General features: G+C 43.8%; 1 protein-coding gene across 17 annotated transcripts; it reads right to left on the reverse strand.

Annotated features, from left to right (window-relative positions):
• ZNF10 (zinc finger protein 10) lies at window positions 1-23230 on the reverse strand. Of its 17 annotated transcripts, XM_034637842.1 has the most exons (8): window positions 22046-23199; window positions 14685-14816; window positions 11992-13044; window positions 9925-10051; window positions 9234-9329; window positions 4327-4365; window positions 4179-4242; window positions 1-3779 (listed from the first exon to the last, which is right to left on the reverse strand). In XM_034637842.1, exons 3-8 carry the CDS (start codon window positions 12139-12141, stop codon window positions 2903-2905), a joined length of 1353 nt encoding a protein of 450 aa, XP_034493733.1. In that variant the 5' UTR covers window positions 12142-13044; window positions 14685-14816; window positions 22046-23199; the 3' UTR covers window positions 1-2902. The 17 variants fall into 17 exon arrangements, with proteins under 17 accessions (XP_034493733.1, XP_034493724.1, XP_034493728.1 ...); XM_034637833.1 differs by having other exon boundaries at window positions 1-4365; window positions 22046-22145; window positions 22900-23199; XM_034637837.1 differs by having other exon boundaries at window positions 1-4365; window positions 11992-12081; window positions 12858-12959.
• Window positions 23231-23370: the final 140 nt, after the last annotated feature.

The following is a 23370-nucleotide window of genomic DNA, read 5'->3' on the forward strand; positions in this document are numbered from 1 at the left end:
CTTACACACAACAAAATGGATCCACTTCACATGTATAGTCTAATGAGTTTAGCAGACAAGTACAGTCATGGAACCACCAACAATCTAGACACAGATCACCCTCAATGGTTCCCTTGCGGCCCCTTTTGCTGTCAGTTGCTCTCCCATCCCAAACCACCAGCAACCGCTGAGTTACCTGCTGTCAAATTCCCTCATTGAGATTCTAGTAGTTTACTTGTATATGAAAACTCTGGGAGAGAAAATATTCCCTTACTGAAGAGACGGATCCTAAAAGTAATATATATTTGTTGAGGAGACTTTGGAAAAAGTAGAAAAGTACAAAAAAGAAAGAAAGGAAAGAAGGAGAAAGAAGAGAAAGCAGGTTAACTGTTATTAATCTTTTGACAAATTTCCTTAAGAGTTTTGAGCAAGATTCATTTCATTTATTTATAATTCATTTATTTTTATATATCTGAGTTTACTCCATATTAACAATTATTTATCATGCTTTCTTCAACACATGACAGCATCAACATTTTTCTTGTTAACAAACTGTTTGCATAATTTTAATGTCTGCATAATATTCCACGACATGGATATGCTATAAATAACCATTTTGCTATTATACATTTTACACTGAAAATTCTGCACCATTATAAGTAATGTTCTAGTGATCATCCATAGACATTTCTCTCTTCCTACATTCCTTAGTGTGTTAGTATTAGTAATATTAGTAGTAGCTAACACATAGAGTGTGCCAGGCACTGTTTTAAATACTTTATACACATTATCTCACTTAATCCACACAACAACCCTCTGAGGTAGGTCCTAGAGTACCTCCATTATACAGCTGAGGAAAATTTGAGCCGTAGGTTATCAGAAACTCTAAGAGGCCAAGGTAAGGGGCTACTCTTCCACTCCACAGAGAACTGCTGCTTATCATGAAAACTACCTCTGACAGGAGTATGTTATACATGTCACTGGTATATATGCACCGAGGAGAGCAGCAGTAACCGAGGGACAGGAGATCTAGTTCTGGGTCTGACTTCACTGAAAATGTGAGACCTGCGCCAACTCACCTTATCTCAACTGTATGATGAAAAGTACAAGTTAGATGGTCTTATGTTCCCTGCGGCTCCCAAGTCTCATGACACTAGCAATCATTTCTAGATTTGTCCTGTGAGAGACACATCAAGATCTTTGTCCTCTTGGTCTCCAAAATGTTTATCATTCAACCATCGATCATTAAGTGTCTAACATGTATCTTGTTTGCTAGCAAATGGCAGATAACGGCTAGCACACAGGAGATATCCCACACATGAGATCCATTTATAGAATGAAAGAGAGAATTATAACAGGTTCTCCTGCTAACTCTTTTTGGGGGCATGAACTCACCACAGAATCTGAAGATTAGGCTCCTCTCCCTAGAAGAGAAAACCTCTGTACAAACAAGACGATTTTGCATACAATACTAAAAGTTGTTTAGTGATCCTCAGAAATGAGTCTATACACCCACTACGGGCAGTGATTTCCTCAGGCTAAGTGCTGATGGAGGTAAGAGGGAAACGTGGCTGGGAGGGAAGCAAGAGCCCCATGAGCTCTTCCTCACACTCAGGCAGGTTTAAGGTGGGCAACAACAGTAACACCAATCACCACAGCTAGCAATGATAAAGCACTTAATATACACCAGGCACTATTCTAAGCTGTTTATGTGTTTACTCACTTAATACCCACCACAGTCCTACAAGGTAAGTAACACCCCTAATTTACAGAAGCGGATGTCTGCAAGTTAGGCACTGAGAGGTTAGGCAGCGTGGCCAGGTTCACTCAGCAAGTTAAGGACAGAGGTGGAATTTCAACTCGGGTAATCTAGCTCAAGCTTATGCATTTAACCACTACATTCCCGTTATAAAGATAAAGGACTACCTTGGAAGGAGGGTGGCTTTGGGCAGCGCTGTTCATTTCATGAGCATAGTTGCTCTAAGTATGGCCCAAGTACCTGCACCCACTCAAATGGGGACCCCCCCCCTGGTGTGCTCAGACACCTAATCTTCCTCTGGATCCCAATGTCCAAGAATCACTGTTTCTAAATTCCCAGGAGCCTCTAGCACCCTGTCTCAAAGAGTGCAACTCTAACTACGACCCAAAACAACACAGAATGGGAAAGTCTGCTACTAGATGGTTCTTGAGCAACCTTGATGATAGAATAGAGAGGCTGGATATCCGAGTAACATGGAATAAACTATAAAAATCACTCAATCCCATTACCTAACAAATCATTTCTGGTCATTTATCCATAGATACTTTTTCAATTCTTGCCCACATGCAAATATATTTAAAATAAGTACCATTATTAGTAAATTTGTTCTTTTTCTGCTTTACGTTATAAGCATTTTCCCTGCTGCTAACCAAAATGTGGTTTAAATCAGACACATAAAACAGTAAAAACTACTAAATGTCCCAGAAGAGAACAATTAAGTTAAAAAAAAAGGCATATTAATTCACTGGAATATTATTTTCCACTTTTCTTACAGTAACTGTATCAATTCTTTATTCTTTGCAGTTGCAACTCTCATTGATTTATCTTTTTGAAGAAGGTAACAAAGTTGGATAATCTCTCAACAACTCCCCTACTCAATGTTTCCTTCTCAGATTTTAGCATTTTAAGGGTTAGTCAAGAATGCGCCAAGGACGACTACTTTTGTAGAAATTTGTGGAAAGAAAAGCTGATGTATTTGTATCCTACAATGAACTCTGTGGGATATTTCCCCTTCTAGGACCAGTTCCCTACTGCACAAAAGGGTAGTAACAAGACTGAACACATTTCTGCACAAATAACATCTACAGAGCTTCTCTCCAGGAGGAGTTTCCAATGCAAAGTAAAGTTATTGCTCTTTGTACAGAACTCTCCACATTCCGTATGTTAATAAGTATTTCCTCTAATATGATTAGTCTGGTATCGAATAAGGTTAGGGCTACTGACGAGTGCAGTCCCACACTGGTTACATGTTGAGAACTGCTCTCCGGTGTGGGCTATTTGATGTACGATCAGTGGAGAGTTCTGGCTGAAGATAATCCCACACTGACTACACTTATAGGTCTCTTCCCCAACATGAACCCTCTGATGCTTAATAAGGTCATTCTTCCGGATGAAGGCTTTTCCACACTGGCAACATTCATATGGCTTCTCTCCAGTATGAATTCTCTGATGCACAATGAGGGCAGAACTCTGGCTGAAGGATTTCCCGCAATCGTGGCATTCATAAGGTTTCTCTCCAGTGTGGGTTCTCTGATGGGAGAACAGGTGAGAGCTTCGACTGAAGCATTTTCCACAGTCTTTACACTCAAAGGGCTTCAGTCCGGTGTGAGTTCTGTGGTGCACCACAAGGTGAGATCTCTGGCTATAAGACTTCCCACACTCATTACATTCATAGGGCCTCACTCTCACGTGAGTTCTCTGATGCAGAATGAGATGTGTGCTCTGTCTGAAAGACTTCCCACACTCAGGACATTCATAGGGTTTCTCTCCAGTATGAGTTCTCTGGTGCCTAATAAGCCTGGAGCTGTGAACAAAAGATTTCCCACACTGGCTACATGTATACAGTTTGTCTCCTGTATGAGTTCTCTGATGGGTGACAAGGTGAGAGAACCAGCTGAAGGACTTTCCACACTCTTTACATTCATAGGGTTCTTCACCAGTATGAGTCTTCTGATGTCCAATGAGGTGAGAACTCCGGCTGAAAGATTTTCCACATTCTTTACACTCATAGGGTTTTTCTCCAGTATGAATAAGCCGGTGCCTGGTAAGATTAGAGCGCCAGCTGAAGAATTTCCCACACTCCTTACATTCATAGGGTTTCTCCCTATGTAAACCCTTAGACATACCAAGGGATGCACCACCGGTGAGAGAGTTAACAGGATCAGGGCATTTGTAGGACTTATCTCCTGGCTGGGTTCTTGCAAACTGAATAAGGTGAATGTTTTGACAGAAGGTTGGACCACATTCACTGCTACTTGCATAACTTTGCTGATGACCACTAAACACTAAATTATGTTTTAAACTTTTAGTATGTGAGTCATGTTTATGGAAATACTCTCTCAGTACCAGCTGAGTAGGAAGAAGACAGTTTCCCCCATATTTACCATTTTCACAGACTCTCTCCTGAGTAAGTACTTTCTTTTGGGTGAATGCCACTTGCCTCAAATGTCTCTCCTGGTTTTCCTGATACTTGTCCAACTGGTCTTCACATTTCCAGACTTCTTCTAATGACAAATACCAGAGATCATTCTTTGCAATTCCTTCCATTTTAATGCCATAGGATTGTTTATTTTTAGAAATGTTCTTACTGGAAATTGATGATTTAATTTCAACTGTAGTCTCCAAATCTGGAAAAAAAAAAAAAGAAACCTTTGTGTAAGTAAAAAAACATATTAAGGTCTGAGTGGTGGGATGCAGAAACACGTATGTAGGCTGTATAGAGCCGCTTGTATGGCTGCCTTCGTGGACAATGAGAAAGGGCAGAGAAGAGCAGCAAACAGGAAAGGCACTGGGCTGTGCAGTAGGTGAGAGAAGCAATGAGGGCAAGAAGACACAGGACTTGGTAGGACACACGGGATCAGATATTCAGTACTGGGGGGCAGTAAGGGAAATCCCACAGAAAGGTCTGCACTCCCATGATCTAATCTACTAATGACACAAGAACCTAACATGTCTACTTGTTGCCAGGCCCTTCTCCTGACATACATTCTTCCCACTACAGCCAATTCCACATTCCTAAACCATGAGTCCAACCATATGCCGAGGCAGGGCCTGTTCCTGACACAACCAAAGGACTACAGAGTAATGCCCAGGTACGTGGTGCAGCAACCTCTCAGAAAGGCCATGTGACAGGCTGGAAAAGCCAACTGGACACAAGTTATCCAGACACAGGTTCTAAATCGAAGCTTTAATGCTACTAGTGGTGAATTTAGACAAGTTGTTAAACTTTTCAAATATCACTTTGTGTATCTGTAATCCAAAAGACAACAGCATTTGTGGTGTAAAATTATTGTTAAGTATTGTAAGGTGTGAGCTCGTCACAGACTCTGACACATGTAGAGTCAAAGCAATGCACAGTAATCATTATTAACATTCTCCTGGTCTTGTATTTTGATTCCTTTGTTCTGAGACATCAAGACTTAACAACTGGGACGCCTGGGTGGCTCAGTCAGTTAAGCGTCTGCCTTCAGCTCAGATCATGATCTCAGAGTCCTGGGACCAAGAGCTGCATTGGGCTCCCTGCTCAGCAGGGGGCCTGTTTCTCCCTCTGCCCCTCCCCTCTACTCATGTTCTCTCTTTCTCTGTCCCAAATAAATAAAATCTTAAAAAAAAAAAAAAAGGACTTAACCACTAATAGGATTCATACCACAGGACACTAACTCACAACCTACCCTAACTCATATTCTCCTGGACTTTTTTTGCCCCTTTGCTTATATCTGTGTGTATTACTGCACATTATTTCCCCTGGTTAAAAGACTGTTTGTCTCTCAATGCCTTTTAGGTAAAATGTTAGGTTCTTGGGGCGCCTGGGTGGCACAGCGGTTAAGCGTCTGCCTTCGGCTCAGGGCGTGATCCCGGAGTTATGGGATCGAGCCCCACATCAGGCTCCTCCGCTGTGAGCCTGCTTTCTTCCTCTCCCACTCCCCCTGCTTGTGTTCCCCTCTCTCGCTGGCTGTCTCTATCTCTGTCAAATAAATAAAATCTTTAAAAAAAAAAAAAGTTAGGTCAGAGAGAGTGCATGCACACAAGCCACAAGCAGGGGGAGCGGCAGGCAGAGGGAGGGAGAAGTAGGATCTCTACTGAGCAGGGAGCCTGATGCAGGACTCAATCCCAGGACCCTGGGATCATGACCTGACTGATGGCAGACACTTAACTGACTGAGCCACCCAGGTGCTCAAAATGTTAGGTTCTTAACCTAGAAAAACAAAACAAAACAAAAAAACCCACACTATTTTTTTAAAAAGTGATCTCTATGCCTAGTGTGGGGGCTTGAATTCATAACCCTGACATCAAGAGCCCCATGCTCTATCTAAACTAAGCCAGCCAGGGACCCCCCAAAAACACTATTTACAAAGTACCACCTCTCCCTACACAAGTGGGGTGATATCCCATTCTTACCTGGTGTATGGGTTGAATTGTGTGCCCCAAATAAGATACACTGAGGTCCTAACCTCAAACTGCAAGCTTACTTGGAAACAGGATCATTGTAGATGTCGTTAAATGAAGTGGTACTGGTGCAGACTGGACCCCCAATCCAACAGGACTGCTGTCCTTACAAGAGGAGAAGAGACACAAAGACACACCAGGAAGATATCACGTGAAGGTGGGGCTGACTGGAATGATGTGCTCACAAGCCACGGAACACATGGGACTACCAGAGCCACGAGAGGCAAGGAAGGATCCTCTCCTAGGGGCTGCAGAGGGCATGTGGCCCTGCTGACACCTTGATCTAAGACTTGTGACCTCTGGAGCTTTAAGAGGGACACACTTATGTCACTCAGTTTGTGGAACCTTATCTCAGCAGCACCAGGAAAGTAATTCATCTGACAGTGATCCCCGTGCCAGGCTCCTGACTACTACCTTCATTGTGGGAACCCCACTGTTTCCAATCTTCTTTCACTACTGATCTCTTTTTCTGTTTTAATTTTAAATGTGCTTTTCAAAGATTTATTAATTTGGGGGAGGTGGGCAGATGGAGAGGCAGAGAGAGAATCCCAAGCAGACTCCCTGCTGAGCACAGAGATGGACACGGGTCAATGCCACAATCCTGAGATCGTAACTTGAGCCGAAATTGAGAGTTGGACACTCAACCGAGTCACCCAGGCGCCCCTTTTCTCTGTTTTAAATTGTGGTAGAATAGGCATAACATAAAATTTACCATCTTAACCATTTTTAAGGGCACACCTCAGGTACTCTGAACATTCACATGGTTGTGCAGCTGTCCGTGTACTTCTTCTCATCTGTAGAACTGAAACTTGGTACCTCTTAAAAAGTAAGGCCCCATCCTCCCCTCCCGCCAGTACCTCCCAAGTACCATTATGCTTTGTCTTTATGGTTTTGACAACTTTAAGTAACTTCATGTACAGGAATCATACATTACTTGTCCTTTTGTGTCTGGCTTATTTCACTAAACAGTATCCTCAATGTTGATCCATGTTGTAGCAGATGGCAGAACTTCCTTCCTTTTTAAGGCTGAACACCAGCCCTGTGTGTGTGTGTGTGTGTGTGTGTGTACTGCCATCATGATCTCTGATAGGAAATCACCATCCTTTCCCTCTCCTCTGCCCAAGGCATCAAAATCTCATGGAAAGTTTTTCAAACCACAAATGCCAAATGGAAAATTCTAAAATGAACATGTGTGAGGAAGAGTGAGGGCTGGGTACCAAGGAGAACAACCCTGAGTGGTGTGTTTCAACATATGAATAGGGTGCCTTCTTCATCAAAATCCTAAAATTTGTCCACGTATTATGTAACACAACACTCAAGTGAGTTATACTTAAAACATATAACATCCATTCATCAACTCATTACCTGCATTTTTTTAGAGATTTTATTTTATTTAAGTAACCTCTATACTCAATGTGAGGCTTGAACCTACAACCCCAATATTAAGAGTCACACATTCCACCAACCAAGACAGGCAAGAGACCCCGATTGCATTTTTAGAGCCAGCACTCGTCATACTTTCCACTTTGATCATGAAGCTCACATAGCCATGTGTTTCAGCACACGGAGCTTCAGTATTTCTTTTGACAGCAAATTCCCAATAGAAATCTAAACTGCTCATCTAGTTAGCTGTCAAGAGACATCCAGGAAAGCTTCCTAAATGAATGAACACAGGAATGAAAAAAATAAAGGAAGTTATGGAGAAATGAAAGAAAACAGAGAACAATCTTTCCTCCCAAGGCCCCACAGCAGCTGGCTGATCAAGCTCAATCACCTACAAGACCAAATGTAAAACAAGTAAAACATAGTTTATGGTATTTAAAATACACTCAAAGTGGAAGCTCAGAAAAGGAAGGGACCTATACTTGACGAGGGTCTAAAGAGGTTTCAGAGAGGACAACTAAGGCTGACAGACTTTATTCACGTCACACTCAAAGCTCAAGATGCAGGGAAGCACCTGATATATTTGACACTGGGGATCAGACGGAGGCAACACAGGTCCTCACAGTATGACTAGGCCACACTGGAGTCACATGCCTCATCACACGCCAAGGAGGCTATCTGCAGTATGACTCAGCACCACCCAAGATGCCTGGGGAGGAAGATCCCAGAGGACTGCACTTACAAACACAGGTCAGGGAAAAGATTGCTTCTAGAGAATAATGGAAGAAGAAGAACAACAACTTTCTATTTCTTTTGTTTTTTACGAGATTTTATTTATTTATTTGAGGAGGAGACAGACCGGGGGCGGGGGGAAGGGCAGAGGGAGAGGGAGAAGCAGACTCCCCGATAAGCAGGGGGCCCGATACAGGGCTTGATCCCAGAACCCCAAGATCATGACCTGAGCTGAACTCAGATGCTCTACCAACTGAGCCACCCAGGTGCCCCTTCAACCTTCTTTTTCTTAACCTGGAAAGCAGATTTTCAATGCACAGGGAAGCTGGGAAAGGAGTGATGTTTGGAATCCACATAATGATTTGCATTTTAGATATTAACACGAAAATAAAATATGAGTAAATTGAGAAAACATGGAATAAAGAATTAGAATACAGTAAGAAGAGGTGTTTTGAGAGCAGCAGTTCTGGAGAGAAAGGAGCTCAGCCAGCAGGAACTGGCAAGCCTTCTGCAAACTCAGGACAGCGGCCGGTGACTGAACCCCACTGCATGGCTTACACGGAGAAGCAGCATGAGGCCATGGGAAGGGGCCACAGGAAAGGGAAAAGGCAGGCAAGAAGGAAAGAAAAGACTGTATAACAAATGAGAGGATGGAGACGCTAGAATTAGTGTAAGAATCAGGAAAGCAAGACCAACAAAGCTGAAACCAAGCGCATCAACAGAAAGATAATTTTCATGAGGAACACAACTTTGTCTCCGAATGCAAATGATGTGTGACAAGACTGTAGAAAGACTGATCATAGGAAAATAGGACGTAAATAAACCCAGTCTTCTCTGCAGAAATGAGAACTAGCGACCACTATATGTCCAGGGATTCCAGCCCCTAACAGCTCTTCTGGGCTACAGCCTACAGCGTCTCCTGACTGGTTCTCACCTGCATGGGTCTCCCGGTGAATCCCTCTCTCCACCAGCCATGGCTCTTCCCCTTTCTCCAACTGGAGGATCACATCTGGCTTGGGAAGCTGATGCCCTGTGCACAGCAAAAGATAAAGAAATGGGCAGGGGTTGGGGAGCTCTGGGCTGAACACGAAGAGCATCCCAGATTCAGCCCCAACCCCCAACCCCTTCTTAGTCCTGGGGGGGACTTTGAAGAGTAGACAAGAGGAGGCTACAGAGGCAGCAAAATATGCATTTTTTAAAATTCAACAAATCAAAACAAATTTTTTTCCACAAAATTAGAAGTGAGTACAAAACCCTCTTCTGTGCCCCAAAGAAATTAGGTCCCTGGGGCGCCTGGGTGGCACAGCGGTTAAGCGTCTGCCTTCGGCTCAGGGCGTGATCCTGGCGTTCTGGGATGGAGCCCCACATCAGGCTCTTCTGCTATGAGCCTGCTTCTTCCTCTCCCACTCCCCTGCTTGTGTTCCCTCTCTCGTTGGCTGTCTCTATCTCTGTCGAATAAATAAATAAAATCTTAAAAAAAAAAAAAAAGAAAGAAAAGAAAGAAATTAGGTCCCTAACCCCAAGCTCACACTCTGATATATGTACTTCAGTCCCCATACCTTGTGATCAATGAAGAACCAAAATCATCACAGGGAGATATCTCCGAGAACACAAGCTAGTCTTACCCAAGGAAACCAGGTTCTTATAATTCTCCAGCATCACATCCTTGTACATGATCTGCTGAGCAGTGTCCAGCAGCTTCCACTCCTCCCTGGTGAAGTCCACAAGTATATCATTGAAGGTCACCATTGTCTACAACGTGGAACAAACCTGTAATAAGCCAGATGTATAACTCTGCCCTCCCCTTCTTGAGTACTGACCGAAAGACAGATTAGGCAGACAGCATTGGGGTAGGGAAAGAGAATGGACCAGTATTTATTCCAAAAGTGAGTAGTTCCTTTTTGGGTTCTGGTCAAGTCCTAAAAGGAATGGCTACTAGATACCTGTCCAAAAACCAGCTCCACGTTATGCTCTAGGTTTAGGAACTGTCAGAAGAACACTTATTTGTTTGCTTATTTATTTATTGGGGGGAGGGGCAGAGGGAGAGGGAGAAAGAGAGAATCTTCAAGCAGACTCCCCACTGAGCGCAGAGCCCAACGTGGGGCTCAAACCAAGGACCCTGAGATCATGACCTGAGCTGAAACCAAGAGTCGGACACCCAACTGACTGAGCCACCCAGGCGCCCCAAAAAAACTTTTATTTAAATGAAGTTTTTTATAAACAGCTATAGCAAGGAGTATCAGACACCAAAGTTAATGTACACTTACATTTCTGTGAAATAAAGAACCCAATTCAAGGCAGAAAAAAAGAGGGACAAAACAGTCTTCAGTTCAAGTACAACTTAATGCTTAAGAGACTAACCTCAGGGCACCTGGGTGGCTCAGTAGATCAAGCAACCAACCCTTGGTTTTGGCTCAGGTCATGATCTCAGGGTCGTGAGATCGAGCCCCATGTCAGGCTCCACACTCAGTGGGGCATCTGCTTCTCTCCTCCCTCTGCCCTCCCCCCACTCGCACTCACACTCTCTAAAATAAATAAATCCTTTTAAAAAAAGACAGAGACCAACCTCACCATGTTTTCTGATCTAAAATGATTATCCAAGACATTTTTTCTAGAGTGGCATTTTTTTTAAATGGAGATTATATTTTAATAGTAACAAAGTAATTTGACAAAGAAACAATAGATACAGAAGTAAGGCCTTCATTAACTACATCAAAAAGAAATGCTGATTACACACAGAAACACTTACTTGAATGAGGATTTTTCTTCAGAGACCATGAAGGTCAAATAACAATGGAATAATGGTTTTTTAATACTGAAAAAAAGAACTGTCAAGCCATTTCTATATCCAGTGAAAACTATTTCAGGAATGATGCAAAATATACTCTCGAATAAAGTAAAAGAATTTGTTACCAGCAAAGCTGCTCTAAAAGACATACTAAAAGTAGTTATTCGAGCAAAAGGGAAATGTTACCAAAGAGAAACTTTAAATCTCAGTAATCAAAGATGAGCAACAAAAACAGTAAATATCTGGGTAAATAGAATAGACGAGTTTTCCTAAGTCCTTCAACATATGTAGCACAGCTGAAAGCAAAAACCACAACACTCTCTGGCGGGATTTTCAATATACCAGAGGTAATACATGCAGGATGCTCCAGGGGAAGTTGGGCCCACAAGGGACCCACTCTCCCACCCTGGATGCTCCCAGAGGTTCCACCCTCCTCCAAGCTCCTCATGCCTGGGCGGCAGCAACCCCTAAATAAGACATCACTTGTGCCGGAGCTCCCCATGGAGGAAGCACATAGCCAGCTCCACATCTAGGACAACCAGGGACCAGAGACACCCTCAAGGCACAACATTCCCAGTTCCCACATCAGTTTTGACGGAGGAAGTGTGTTGTAGACTTTATTCCCTAGTGTGGATCAAAGCATTTTATCAGAGTGCTCAATATTACCCCACTTGACTCCTGCCCACATCACTGTTACACCTGCATTTCTTTTATATAAAAGGTATATGAATAGTGTAGAGTATATGAATGAAACTACACCCACAAATAAAGCAAACAAAATGGTGCTAGTCTCCCGGAAGAAAGTGTCCAAGATGTAATTTCTGAAGTTCCTAGCCAAAGGAAACCCAGAACTTAAGCAAAAAGGGATTCTCAGCTGGAAAACAAAGAAGGCAGCCCAACTTACATGGGACCCGGCAGTTAGCGACTTGGCTTCCATGCCCTCCTTGTTCTTGATGATACTTTTTTGAGTAATGGAGATCCTGAGAAGATGAAGCTGGAGAAAAAGAAAGAAACATGAGGAAAGTCTCTGTGAGAGGGAGGTTTCATAAATCATCAACTAGACTCCCTCACACCTGGATGGGTATAATGCAAACACCTACCATACAAAGATGAACATCAGAGATAGTCCAAAAATACATCTACAATGTCTGAAATTCCCAGAAGTAGGAAGAACTACGTAGATGGCCATTTTCCCCTTAGTCTCTACAGTTCCATGCAAAATTTCATTTGCAATTTAATGGTTCTGCTGCTACAAATCCTCTTTTTTGAGGAAAACAAACAAGACACAAAACCTGCCTTGATCTAACACCCTTACTTTACAGACAAGAAAAAAAGTATTTTCTCCAGCTGATCAGAGAAGGGCAGTCAGAGATTGGAAGCACAAGAAACATGGGATATGCCATTACCGGATGTGGACGGTGTCACACGGCAAGGAATGGGGGCAGTCTCTGGGAGCTAAGAGCAACACCCAACTGACAGCCAGTCCTATCATATTCCTATAGCCACAAGTAACTGAATTCTGCCAACAATCGGAGCCTCCAAATGAGAACCCAGGCCAGCCAATACCTTGAAAGAAGTTGTTGGATATCTGAGCAGAAAACCCAGCCAGAGTGGGTCAGACTTCCACCTACAGAACAGTGAGCTAGGAAGTGGGTGCTGTCTGAAGCTACTAAGTTTGTGATGGTTTGTTACACAGCAATAGGAAACCAATACATGACCAATTATCTGTTAAAGATACTTTAATAATAAGGAAAAATATCATATATTTACCTACGTAGTTACCATTGCCACTGCTTTTCATTCTTTCCTGTAGATCCAGATTTCCACTTGGTTTCATTTCCTTTCTCCCTGAAGGCCATCTCTTAAAATTTCCTGCAATGTGGGTCTGCTGGTAATGAATTCTTTCAGCTTTTTAAGTCTGACAATGTCTTCATTTTGCTTTTTCTAAACAGCTTTACTAAGATATAATTCACATACCATACAATTCATCCAAAGTATATAATCCAGTGGTCTTTGGCAATTACATTATCTTTAAAATTGTAGTAAAAAAAAATTAACAAAATTTGCTATCTTAATTATCAAGTATACAATTCAGTGGCATTAATTACATTCACAATATTGTACAACCATCACTAGGAATTCCAAAACTTTCTCATCACCCCAACAGAAACTGTGAAACATTAACCAAACTCCCTATTCCTGCATCCCTTCAGACTCCAATAACCTCTCATCTACTTTGCCTCTCTGAATTTGCCAATGTCTAGCTTATGTGACTCCACATCATGTCTTCAAGGTTCACCCATGCTGTAGCATGAATCAGAACTTCACTCCTTCTAATGGCCAAATAATATTCCATGGTATGGAGAGACCATATTGTGTTTGTCCCTTCATCTGTTGATGGAGCCCTGGGTTGTTTCCATCTATTGGCTCTTGTGCACAGTGCTGCTGTAGAACACTGGCATACAAGTATCTGCTCGAGTCTCTGCTTTCAATTCCTTCCAGTCTATACCTAGAAGTGGAAGTGCTGGGTCACATGGTAATTGCATGTTTAGCTTTTTGAGGACCCACAAAACTGTTTTCCACAGTGGCAGTGTTACTGTGAGTTGTGATGCTGAGTTTCAATTTCCCCACATGCTTGCCAAAACTTGTTATTCCATTTTTTCAAATTATTATAGCCATCCTAGTTGGTGTAAACTGATATTTCATTGTAGTTTTGATTTGCTTTATTTTCATATACTTAGTGGCCATTTGCATATCCTCCTTGGAGAAATGTCTGTTCAAGTCCTTTGCCCATTTTTATTTATTTTTATTTATTTATTTTTTTAAAGATTTTATTTATTTATTTAACAGAGAGAGAGACAGCCAGCGAGAGAGGGAACACAGGGGGAGTGGGAGAGGAAGAAGCAGGTTCATAGCGGAGGAGCCTGATGTGGGGCTCGATCCCATAACACCGGGATCACACCCTGAGCCGAAGGCAGACGCCTAACCACTGTGCCACCCAGGCGCCCCCTTTGCCCATTTTTAAATTGGATAGTTTGTGTTACTGAGTTGTAGTTCATATATATATATATATATATATATATATATATATATATCTCCTATATATATTAAACCCTTGTCAGATAAATAATTTCCAAATATTTTCTCCCATTCTGTTGACTGTCTTGTCTTTGTTATTGAAATATATTTTTGCTACATTTAGGAATTCTAAGTAGAGTTATTTTTCCTTTCAGTGCTTTAAATAGTTACACTCCCAATGCTCCAGGAATTACAAGAGTTTTCCAGTCTGGCTAGTAGTAACAGGCCGTATTCCCCATGCAATATCAGGACTATTCCCTCCAACCCTTTAGAGGATTCCTTCCCTGGCCCTGTGGAGTTTCCTCACACACATGCGCTGCTCTGTGCTCTTGAGTACTCGTGGGAAACCCTCTGCAGACCTCTCCTCTCTGGTGATCTGTCCTATGAACTCCAGCTGCTTTGCTCTCCCAAGATTCTCAGCTCCATCCTTGACTCAGGAAGTCTGCTGGGCTCCACCTCAGTTTTTCCTTCCTCTGCTGTAAACTGGAAACCCTCTCAAGGCAATAAACTGGGGCTTACCTCGTTGATTTTCCATATTCCAGGGATGACTGTCCTTTGTCATGTGATATGGGGTCTTAGAACGACTGTTTCATCTGTTTTGTCTCATGCATTTTGTCTGTCTGTTTGCTCTTGTTGTTGTTGCCGTTGTCCCTGTTATTCCATGTTGGCCAGAAACAGAAGTCTATAAACATTTCATTTTTAAGTTGTTTTAAATTTAGATTGTATTTTTAATTTCCACCTGTTGAATACTGGGCTTGAATATTTCCCATGTTTATATTTACAGTTCTTTTGAATCTTTGTCTTCTGGAGATCTTACGGATTTCCATCTCAGTTCTATGCAAATTTACACGAATAAAAGCAGTATGGCTTCTGCGCTGCCACGCCACTAAAACGGTTCTCACCATTCACATCTATTACAGAGGACACTTGTTGGCCTTTTGATTTGTTCTTTAAACTCCTTACTTTGTTTCTTTCCTCACCTAGCTTCCCTCTGTATATCTTGGTTCTCAGACTTCTCTAATAATTTACACAATGATAAACTTTAAAGTAGGTTTCCCCTTGCTGCCTCTCTCGATCTCCACTTTCAACGCCCCCCTGGGCACTTTCAGAACACACAGTGTACCTACTTGTTTTATCCCCACTGTCTATCCCCCTGCCAGGCACACAACAGAACTGTGTTTCAGCTAGGGTGAATAGACCACTCTGTCTTCTATCCCAACCTTGTTCCTCAACCCCAAGTGCATATTTCCAACTGCGGCTAATAACATGGATTCTGCAGCCAGACCGTCCAGGTTCAAGGCCTCGCTCCAATACTTAGGAGGTTTCTTAACCTTTCCTGGAACTTACTTTCAATGTCACATGAATAAAGGCTGAAATAAGGGATGATAAACTATAAAAGAAATTAATTTATGGAAGAAAGAGAATGTTTTTCACATGTTTACAGGTCCTGTGGAACAGGAATATTTATTTTGATTTGCTCTAGAGGGCAGAATTAGGAGTAATGTATGCAGTCACAAAGAAATCAATTACAAATCAATATTACAATCATATGACACCTGGAAATACATCAGGTTGCCTAAGAAAGCAGGAAATGCTGGCCACCAATAAATTTTCAATCAGATCTTATTAAAAAAAACAACTACAGTACAGCCTCTACTTTACATAGGTATCTAAGGTCCAGTCCAACAACTCTCCCATTTTAGGATTATATAAAATACAAAAAAAGCCTGCAATTAGTTTCATGTCATGCTAATTTCCCTTAACCTCCACTTGTGATAACTCACTCAAACCTTTATCTAAACCAGTGGTTTTCAGCCCTAACTGAACACTGGAAATGCCAGGTATATTTATAAATTATGACACTTGGGTCCCATACCATCCTTCTTTGAGAGTTTCTGACTTAATTTTATGGGGATGCACCAGGCTTTTGTTTCTTTTAAATAGTTGCCTGGGTGACTCAAATGTGCAGCCAAGTTTGAGAATCACTGATCTAAGCCATTATCTAATCTACGCAACCATTCAAATCTATTTGAACTAATCAGTTAATTAAATCCTACCACTTCTTAGGGATAATCAAATTCTTTTTTTTTAAAGGTTTTATTTATTTGTTTTAGAGAGAAAGCACGCATGCATGCACAAGCAGGAGAGGAGCAGAGGGAGAAGAGGAGGGAGATAATCTCCAGCAGACTCCACACGGAGTGCAGAGCCCGATGTGGAGTTCAATCCCGAGACCCTGAGATCGTGACCTAAGCTGAAACCAACAGTTGGATGCTTAACTGACTGAGCCACCCAGGCGCCCTGTAATAATCAGATTCTTTTATCAGTCACCAGATACACAAAGAATCTTTCTGTTCAACTGGTCAAACGGATTTCTCTAAAGTAACAACTGCCACTGCCATGGGGGGGATACTGGGATGAGTTTTATTTGTGTTTAGGGAAACAGCTGGTAAGTTGATTATTATCTTGATGTTATAGATTTAGATCTTCTTCTGTCATTTTAACAAATAATTAGTGGACACTTACTATGTACCTGGCTCTGTACAAGGCCCAGGAGATAAAAACATGAATAAAGTATGTATTTCTGGGGCGCCTGGGTGGCACAGCGGTTAAGCGTCTGCCTTCGCTCAGGGCGTGATCCCGGCGTTATGGGATCGAGCCCCACATCAGGCTTCTCTGCTATGAGCCTGCTTCTTCCTCTCCCACTCCCCCTACTTGTGTTCCCTCTCACTCCCCCTACTTGTGTTCCCTCTCTCGCTGGCTGTCTCTATCTCTGTCGAATAAATAAATAAAATCTTAAAAAAAAAAAAGTATTTATTTCTGACATCAAGCAGCTGAGTCCAGCTGAAGACACTGAAAATGGACACCTAGAGTCCACTATGATTACTGCTCTGAAAACAGCATGGAGCACAGAAAACAGCACACAGCACCATCTGGTGGTTTCAAGGTTGGGTCCTAGAGCTAATCAGGCAGACAAAGGAGGGTAGGGACCTGTGTAAACAAAGGCAGAGCCTAAATCAATGATGTATAGGGCAGGGAGCTCACTGCAGCTGGTGCATACTGCGAAGGGCAGGGACAGCCAGAAGGGAGCCCAAAGACGCACATGACCAGACCTAGGTCACAAAAGGACAAAAGAGCCATTTTCAGAAAAATGCCATTTTCAGACTCTCTCCTACATGTTATAAGCCCAGAAATGATACTAGATTTGCACCTTAAAAATGCTTCCTCTGCATTTGGGGCAGTGGTGTGATGGACTGGAGGAAGATATAGCAGCAGGAAAGGAACAAGGGAGGAGGCTAATACCATAATCCAGAGGATAGGAACACAAATTAGGACTGTTAATGGTGGAAATGCAGAGCAGGTAGACTTTGAAAAGATTGGTATATCCTGGAAATCAAATGGATATGAATGTGAAGATGGCTTAGGGGTTAAAGATGACTCCCAGTTTCCTGGGTGACTGATAGGACAACAATGTATCAGGAGTAGGCACTAGAGGACTGATGAGACTGGGCTGTTTTGGTTTGGTTTGGTTTTAAAGAAAGGCAGACTGCCACATGCGGCACCTCATTTGGATGTGTCTGGAGTCTTGGAAACTTTACTACCCTACGTTCTCCTACAAATGGACCTTGAGAGCTTGTCTGGAGGTTCTAGCAGGGAGCACAGCTTCTTGTATACCCTTGAGCAAAGAATGGCCCTCCTCTATTGGGGAAGGTTGTCCTCTTTGACTGAACCTGCAGCTTCTGGAGGGATACACATGGAGCCGTGAAGGAGGAAGGGGACACCCACCTAGCTGGCCAGATCAGCTGAACAAACCCTGGTGATAAATGGGGTGACAGATGTCGCAGCCAGATCGTCCTCACATCCTGACGGGGTTGGTTTTAAACTCAGAAAGTGGGCCAGAGAAATGACATTTAGGAGACATATGTATATGTGAGGATTACCCAGCTGTATCATCTGCCTTCCATATTTCTGTTCTATCTTTATCTATCCAAACTACTCAGCTATATTCTCCAAGACTTGGGGGGTAGGGGATGGTCTTTTGTCACAGATTTGAGAGTGACTATGTTCTTCCAATATGAGATAAAGGTGAAGTAGGCAGATGGACAAGAGTCTAAGTGAGATCATACATTCCTATCAACAACCCTATGACATAATTCCCATAAAGCCCACTAAGAAACAGTAAGATTTGATAAAGCTAGCTAAGGGTATTATCAGATGACACCATGACAGTAAAGTCAACCAAAGATAATGTGAAGAGTACAAGGAACTGTAAGACCAAGATTAGATTATGGAGAAAATCAACATTTAGGAAGGAAACAGAAGAGAAAGAAAAGCCCATGAAGGAGGCAAAGAAAGACCCAGTAGAGAATGAGATCTGGAAGAGAGGTGTATTGAAAGCCAGAAGAGAGAACTTCAAGGAAGGGAGACTTAAGAGTTCAGGTAAGTTAAGGAGCATAATGTACAGGATTGGTTAGATAAGGGTTCACTAGTGATTAGGGGAGACTGGTCTCAATATACCACTGGGAACAGCAGACAAATTCCACAAAAGGAAATAAAAGTTTGGAGGTGAAATAAGAAGAGAAAGGGCATAGCTGCAAGAGGTGCTGGGGACTGGAGAGTGTCTCTAGACTGAGAGGAAGGAAGTAACAGACAAGCAGGTGGGAGCCAGAGGAGAGAAGAGGGCAAGGGATGGAGTCAGAAGCTCAGATGGAGGCATCAGTTGGAGGCTTGTAAGGCAGGAAGCTGGTAACACCACCTTTCTCTAAGCCTTTCTTCTATAGTCACATCTTCCCTGATGCTCACCTTCTGCCTCTCTATTACACTCTGATGGACCTCTGTGATTATACTGGGCCCACCTAAACAATCCAGGGTCATTTCCCATCTTAAGGTCTTTAGTTGAATCACATCTGCAAGGTCCCTTTTGCCATATAATATTGTAATATATCCACAGGTTCTGGTTCTTTGGGGAGTGATTATTCTGCCTAACACCAGGGCAGAGATGGGCTGCAAGAAGCTTCCAGTATGAACCAGGAGGTTATGAAAGAGACTATCCAGGGCATAAGGGGTTCTGCAGCACGGCTCCGACCAAGTCACTGAGTATACATGCTTCAGAACCATCTACTTTCATAGCCTTGACAACATCTCAACCTTAATTCCTGCTGTACTCTCCCCACGCTCTCTGGGCCTCATTTAAATGCCACCTTTTCTAACAAGCCTTCCTGTTGTCCCAGGGAGAATAACTGTTCCCTGGCCAGTAATCATGGAGCACTTTGTACGTGCTTCTAGCACTTCAACACACTACTTATCGTCCACCTCCCTTGTAAGATAAGGAACCACTTGAGAATTGGGATAATCTCACTCTAAATTTCAGAAAAAGACTAGCATAGTGCTTTGAACTTCGTATTTGTTCCCCTAGCATCTGTCCAATACTTAATGAGCACCCAAAAAGATAACGTATCTGTTTCCCAAGGTGTTTGCCCTCCAGTCTCCATTTAAAGACCCAGTACTTAGGCACCAGTGCCCGGAGACAGGCAAGACCTTGTCAGGGACAGCATTTCATTCAGGTGTATGAAGAATATGCTTCTTTTCTTTTTTTTTTTTTTTTTTTAAGATTTGTTTATTTATTTTAGAAAAAACCAGGAAGCAGGGAGAGGGGCACAGGAAGAGGGAGAGAGAGTCTCAAGCAGACTCCTCTCTGAGTGTAGAGCCTGACTTGGGGCTATATTCCAGGACCCTGAGGTCATGACCTGAGCTGAAATCAAGAGTTGGGTGCTCAACTGACTGAGCCATCCAGACGCCCCTGGAGTATATGCTTCTTAATAAAAGAGAACAGGATCTCTTTAGATTTTGAGTTAAGTTCATTAGTATTTAGCATGTGCAAAGGGCAAGGAATGATTAGCAAAAGGGCCCAGCAGCCACAGAGTTAGAATTCTGGGGTCAGGAGAGATGGCAAAGACATAACTGACAATACAAAAGGCAAAGACCATGCATCTGCAAAAACTCAGCAAATGTATACTTTCATTTTGTGCATTTCATTTTATATAAATTTTACATCAAAAGAAAAAGCTAAACAAATACTGAATTCTAGTTAATAACACAAATGCGCTTTCAAGTATTTAGGAGAAGTATATTGATGTACGCAATTTACTCGATACACACACAAAAAAAGATGGTCTGATAAAGAAATAGATCTATGTTAAAATAAGTAGAGTAAAATGTTAATGGCAGAGCCTAGGCGAGGGGTTTACGAGTATTCTTTTAATTTAGCTGTATGCTCAAAAGTTTTCATAATGAAATATGAGAAAAGGTAAGAATGAGACAGCAGAGAGGTATTGTGTGAAAGAGGCAAAAATGATGCTCTGGGTGTTCGTACTGTATCAGAGATACATATACAACCTATGCCACACCCAGTCCTGACCCTGCTTTGTAGTCAGAAGATGTAAGACAGGCTGATGTGATAGGAGACAACAACTCTGATAGGAGATATGCAAGGAGTACTGCTGGTCAAAGAGTATTGGAAGCAAAACATGTATTATAATATGAAACTTCCTTTTCCTTAAAATAAAACTTCTTAAAACCTAAAAGGTTTTTTAAACTATGTTACTAAGCCTTCAGTGTTTGAATTTATGTCCTGTAAAGCAAGGAAACCCATCATTTCTAGTATTTCTCTTTAACAGAAACATTTTCTCACCAAATTCTGAAAAGCAACAAACCACTTCCATAACATTTTTAAGATGAAGACATAAAGAACACAGTGCATGGGGCTTCTTGAAAAACAATCCATTTATATTTCCTTGACAACTGAATTTAATCAAAAACAGAAGTGTTCTCATTCCTTTTCATCCGTTCTTCTTCTATCCCCTAGTAAGGTTTTAAAGTTCTCTCATATAGTTCAGGCATATTTCTAGTTAAAATTAATATTAGGTATTCTATTACTGTGGTCAGTAGACTTTCTTCTACAAAGAGATGCGTTATGGGGCGCCTGGGTGGCACAGCGGTTAAACATCTGCCTTCGGCTCAGGGCGTGATCCCGGCATTCTGGGATGGAGCCCCACATCAGGCTCCTCTGCTATGAGCCTGCTTCTTCCTCTCCCACTCCCCTGCCTGAGTTCCCCCTCTCGCTGGCTGTCTCTATCTCTGTCATAAATAAATAAAATCTTTAAAAAAAAAAAAAAAAGAGATGCGTTAGATTGTTACTGAGGACAGTAACACAATCTGTTCACTTACATTATTTCCTTTCCAGTCACTTCACTAAAAACTCATTGATGTTAACTGAATCTCTTCCACGTGGGGGGGGGGTATAGTTAATGAATTAATAAGAGTAATTTTGCAGTCTCTTTTCCAGAAGTTTGCTTTGTATCTATGTCAATACTGTGTTGTCCTAAGGGGAATGTGGAGACAATGTTAATATGAAATACTGAAAAAAAGACTTCCTTCTGTGATTTATCTGAATCTCAAATCCCGGCCCTGTGGCGGGCACATGCTAAGAGCTCAGGAAACGTGTGTTGAGAGAAGAAATGAGAGAACAAGGGAACAATCTTCGAGAACAGGCAGGAATGTGTGAAAGCCACTGTGCAGGAGGCTTTGCAAGAAGGAGACAGCTCTGATGACGCACAGGACTTGGGTCAGAGAGAAAAGTTAGTGCAGCGCTGAGATGGCTCAAAAAGGGCGGCGGCGGCGTTGTGCTGTTTGCTCTCTGGACAGTGCAGTACAGCCCACATCGCCACCCCGACACGTTTCTCGGCGAGCCTTCTGGAGGACATGTCCTCCCTTTCCCTGCTTCGTAAAGAACAAGATACTCTGCCCCTGAGGGACAGAACCGAAACGCTTCACCTTCTCCACAGACTTTGGGCGGGCTCCACGTGAGTCGCCGGGAGCCTTACCTGTGACACCGTACCAGGTACCAGATGATACGGATCACGGGATTAGCCTGACAACGCTCGTGTCAAGGGAAAACAACACCACATTACACTTGAGGGGTCTCTGAAAAATAAAACTAGGTTAGACACATTCCCACCTCCCGCTCATCTATCCGCTTTAAACACACATGCTGAGGCTCACGGAGGTGGGAGCTGAGACACGGGGGTAAGAATGTTTCTGGCAAAGACCCACACCAACTGGCCGGCCCTTAGACACTGAAAATACTGATAGGACCAGAGACGCTGAGGAAAGTAAGCGTCCATCTAACGTCAACAAGGAAAGAGGGTTCTTTACTTCGTAGTTTCAGACGACACCGAGAAAGCGAAGCCGCTCGGCCCCTTCTCCCGCCGCCGCCGGCCGTCGGCGGACAGACCCGCTCGCGCAGGGCGCCACGCCGGCTCGGCCGGGGAACGCAAGGCTGCCGCTGCTAGAAAACGTCCTACTCCAACCAAAGGAGCACGACCCCGCTCCGCAGAGGCTACAGGAGCCACGGGCAGCGAGCGCTCGCCGCGGAGGCAGGACAGCAGGAGGGCACCCTCCTCCTGAATCACCGAGCGTCTGGCTCAGACCGGCCCGCACCGCATCCCCACGGAGCGCACGCAAACCCTCGGTGTCGCCACGGCTCCGGCCCAACAGGACCGCGTGCGTGAAGGCCACGGCGAGACCGTCGTTCACGCACGGGCTGAACACCACACCACACCAGGAGAAAGCGCTTCTCACCGAGGGGCTCGCGCCCGCCTGCAACGACCAGGCTAGCCAGCCCAGGGCCGCGGGACGGACGACCCAGCGAACACACCCCCCCGGCGCGCGTGTGTACCTGCAGCGAGCACCCAGCAGGCGCGCAGGGGGAGGGGATCCGTCACAATGGCAGCAGCAACGGCAAATCAAGGACGAGCCGGGCCTCCGCGAGCAGGCGCGCCGCGGCCACCGGCGTGCGCAGAGTCCGTCCCGGCGGCGGCCCGGCTCTCGGCCCGGGCCTCCTCACCCCCGGCCGGCCCGCCCGCGTCCCCTCACGCACGCGCCGCGGCCCCGACCCGTCCCACACACGCCCACCCTGCGTCCCCTCAAGCCCGCGTCCCCTCACGTTCGCGCAGCGGCCCCGGCCCGCCCCACACGCCCCCCAACTCACGTCCCTCCACGCACGCGCCGCGGCCCGGACCCGGCCCGCCCCCCACCACGTCCCTTCACGCATACGCCGCGGCCCGAGCCCGCCCCACACATGCTTCTCCCGCCCCACCCCCGTCTACGTACGCACGCGCCGCGGCCTCTCCGCCTAGAAGAGCAGCCG

Source organism: Ailuropoda melanoleuca, chromosome 12, assembly GCF_002007445.2.
Source record: "Ailuropoda melanoleuca isolate Jingjing chromosome 12, ASM200744v2, whole genome shotgun sequence".
Classification (NCBI taxonomy): Eukaryota; Metazoa; Chordata; class Mammalia; order Carnivora; family Ursidae; genus Ailuropoda; species Ailuropoda melanoleuca.

Bases quoted from the DNA above. Each gene is read 5' to 3' on its own strand.
- ZNF10 (XM_034637834.1), bottom strand. From the start codon at position 12,141: ATGATTTATGAAACCTCCCTCTCACAGAGACTTTCCTCATGTTTCTTT. The intron at 10,052-11,991 runs GTAAGTTGGGCT...TCCACGTTGTAG, and splicing joins CGCTAACTGCCGGGTCCCAT to ACAATGGTGACCTTCAATGA. The intron at 4,366-9,233 runs GTGAGAACCAGT...TTTTTTTTCCAG, and splicing joins TCACCGGGAGACCCATGCAG to ATTTGGAGACTACAGTTGAA.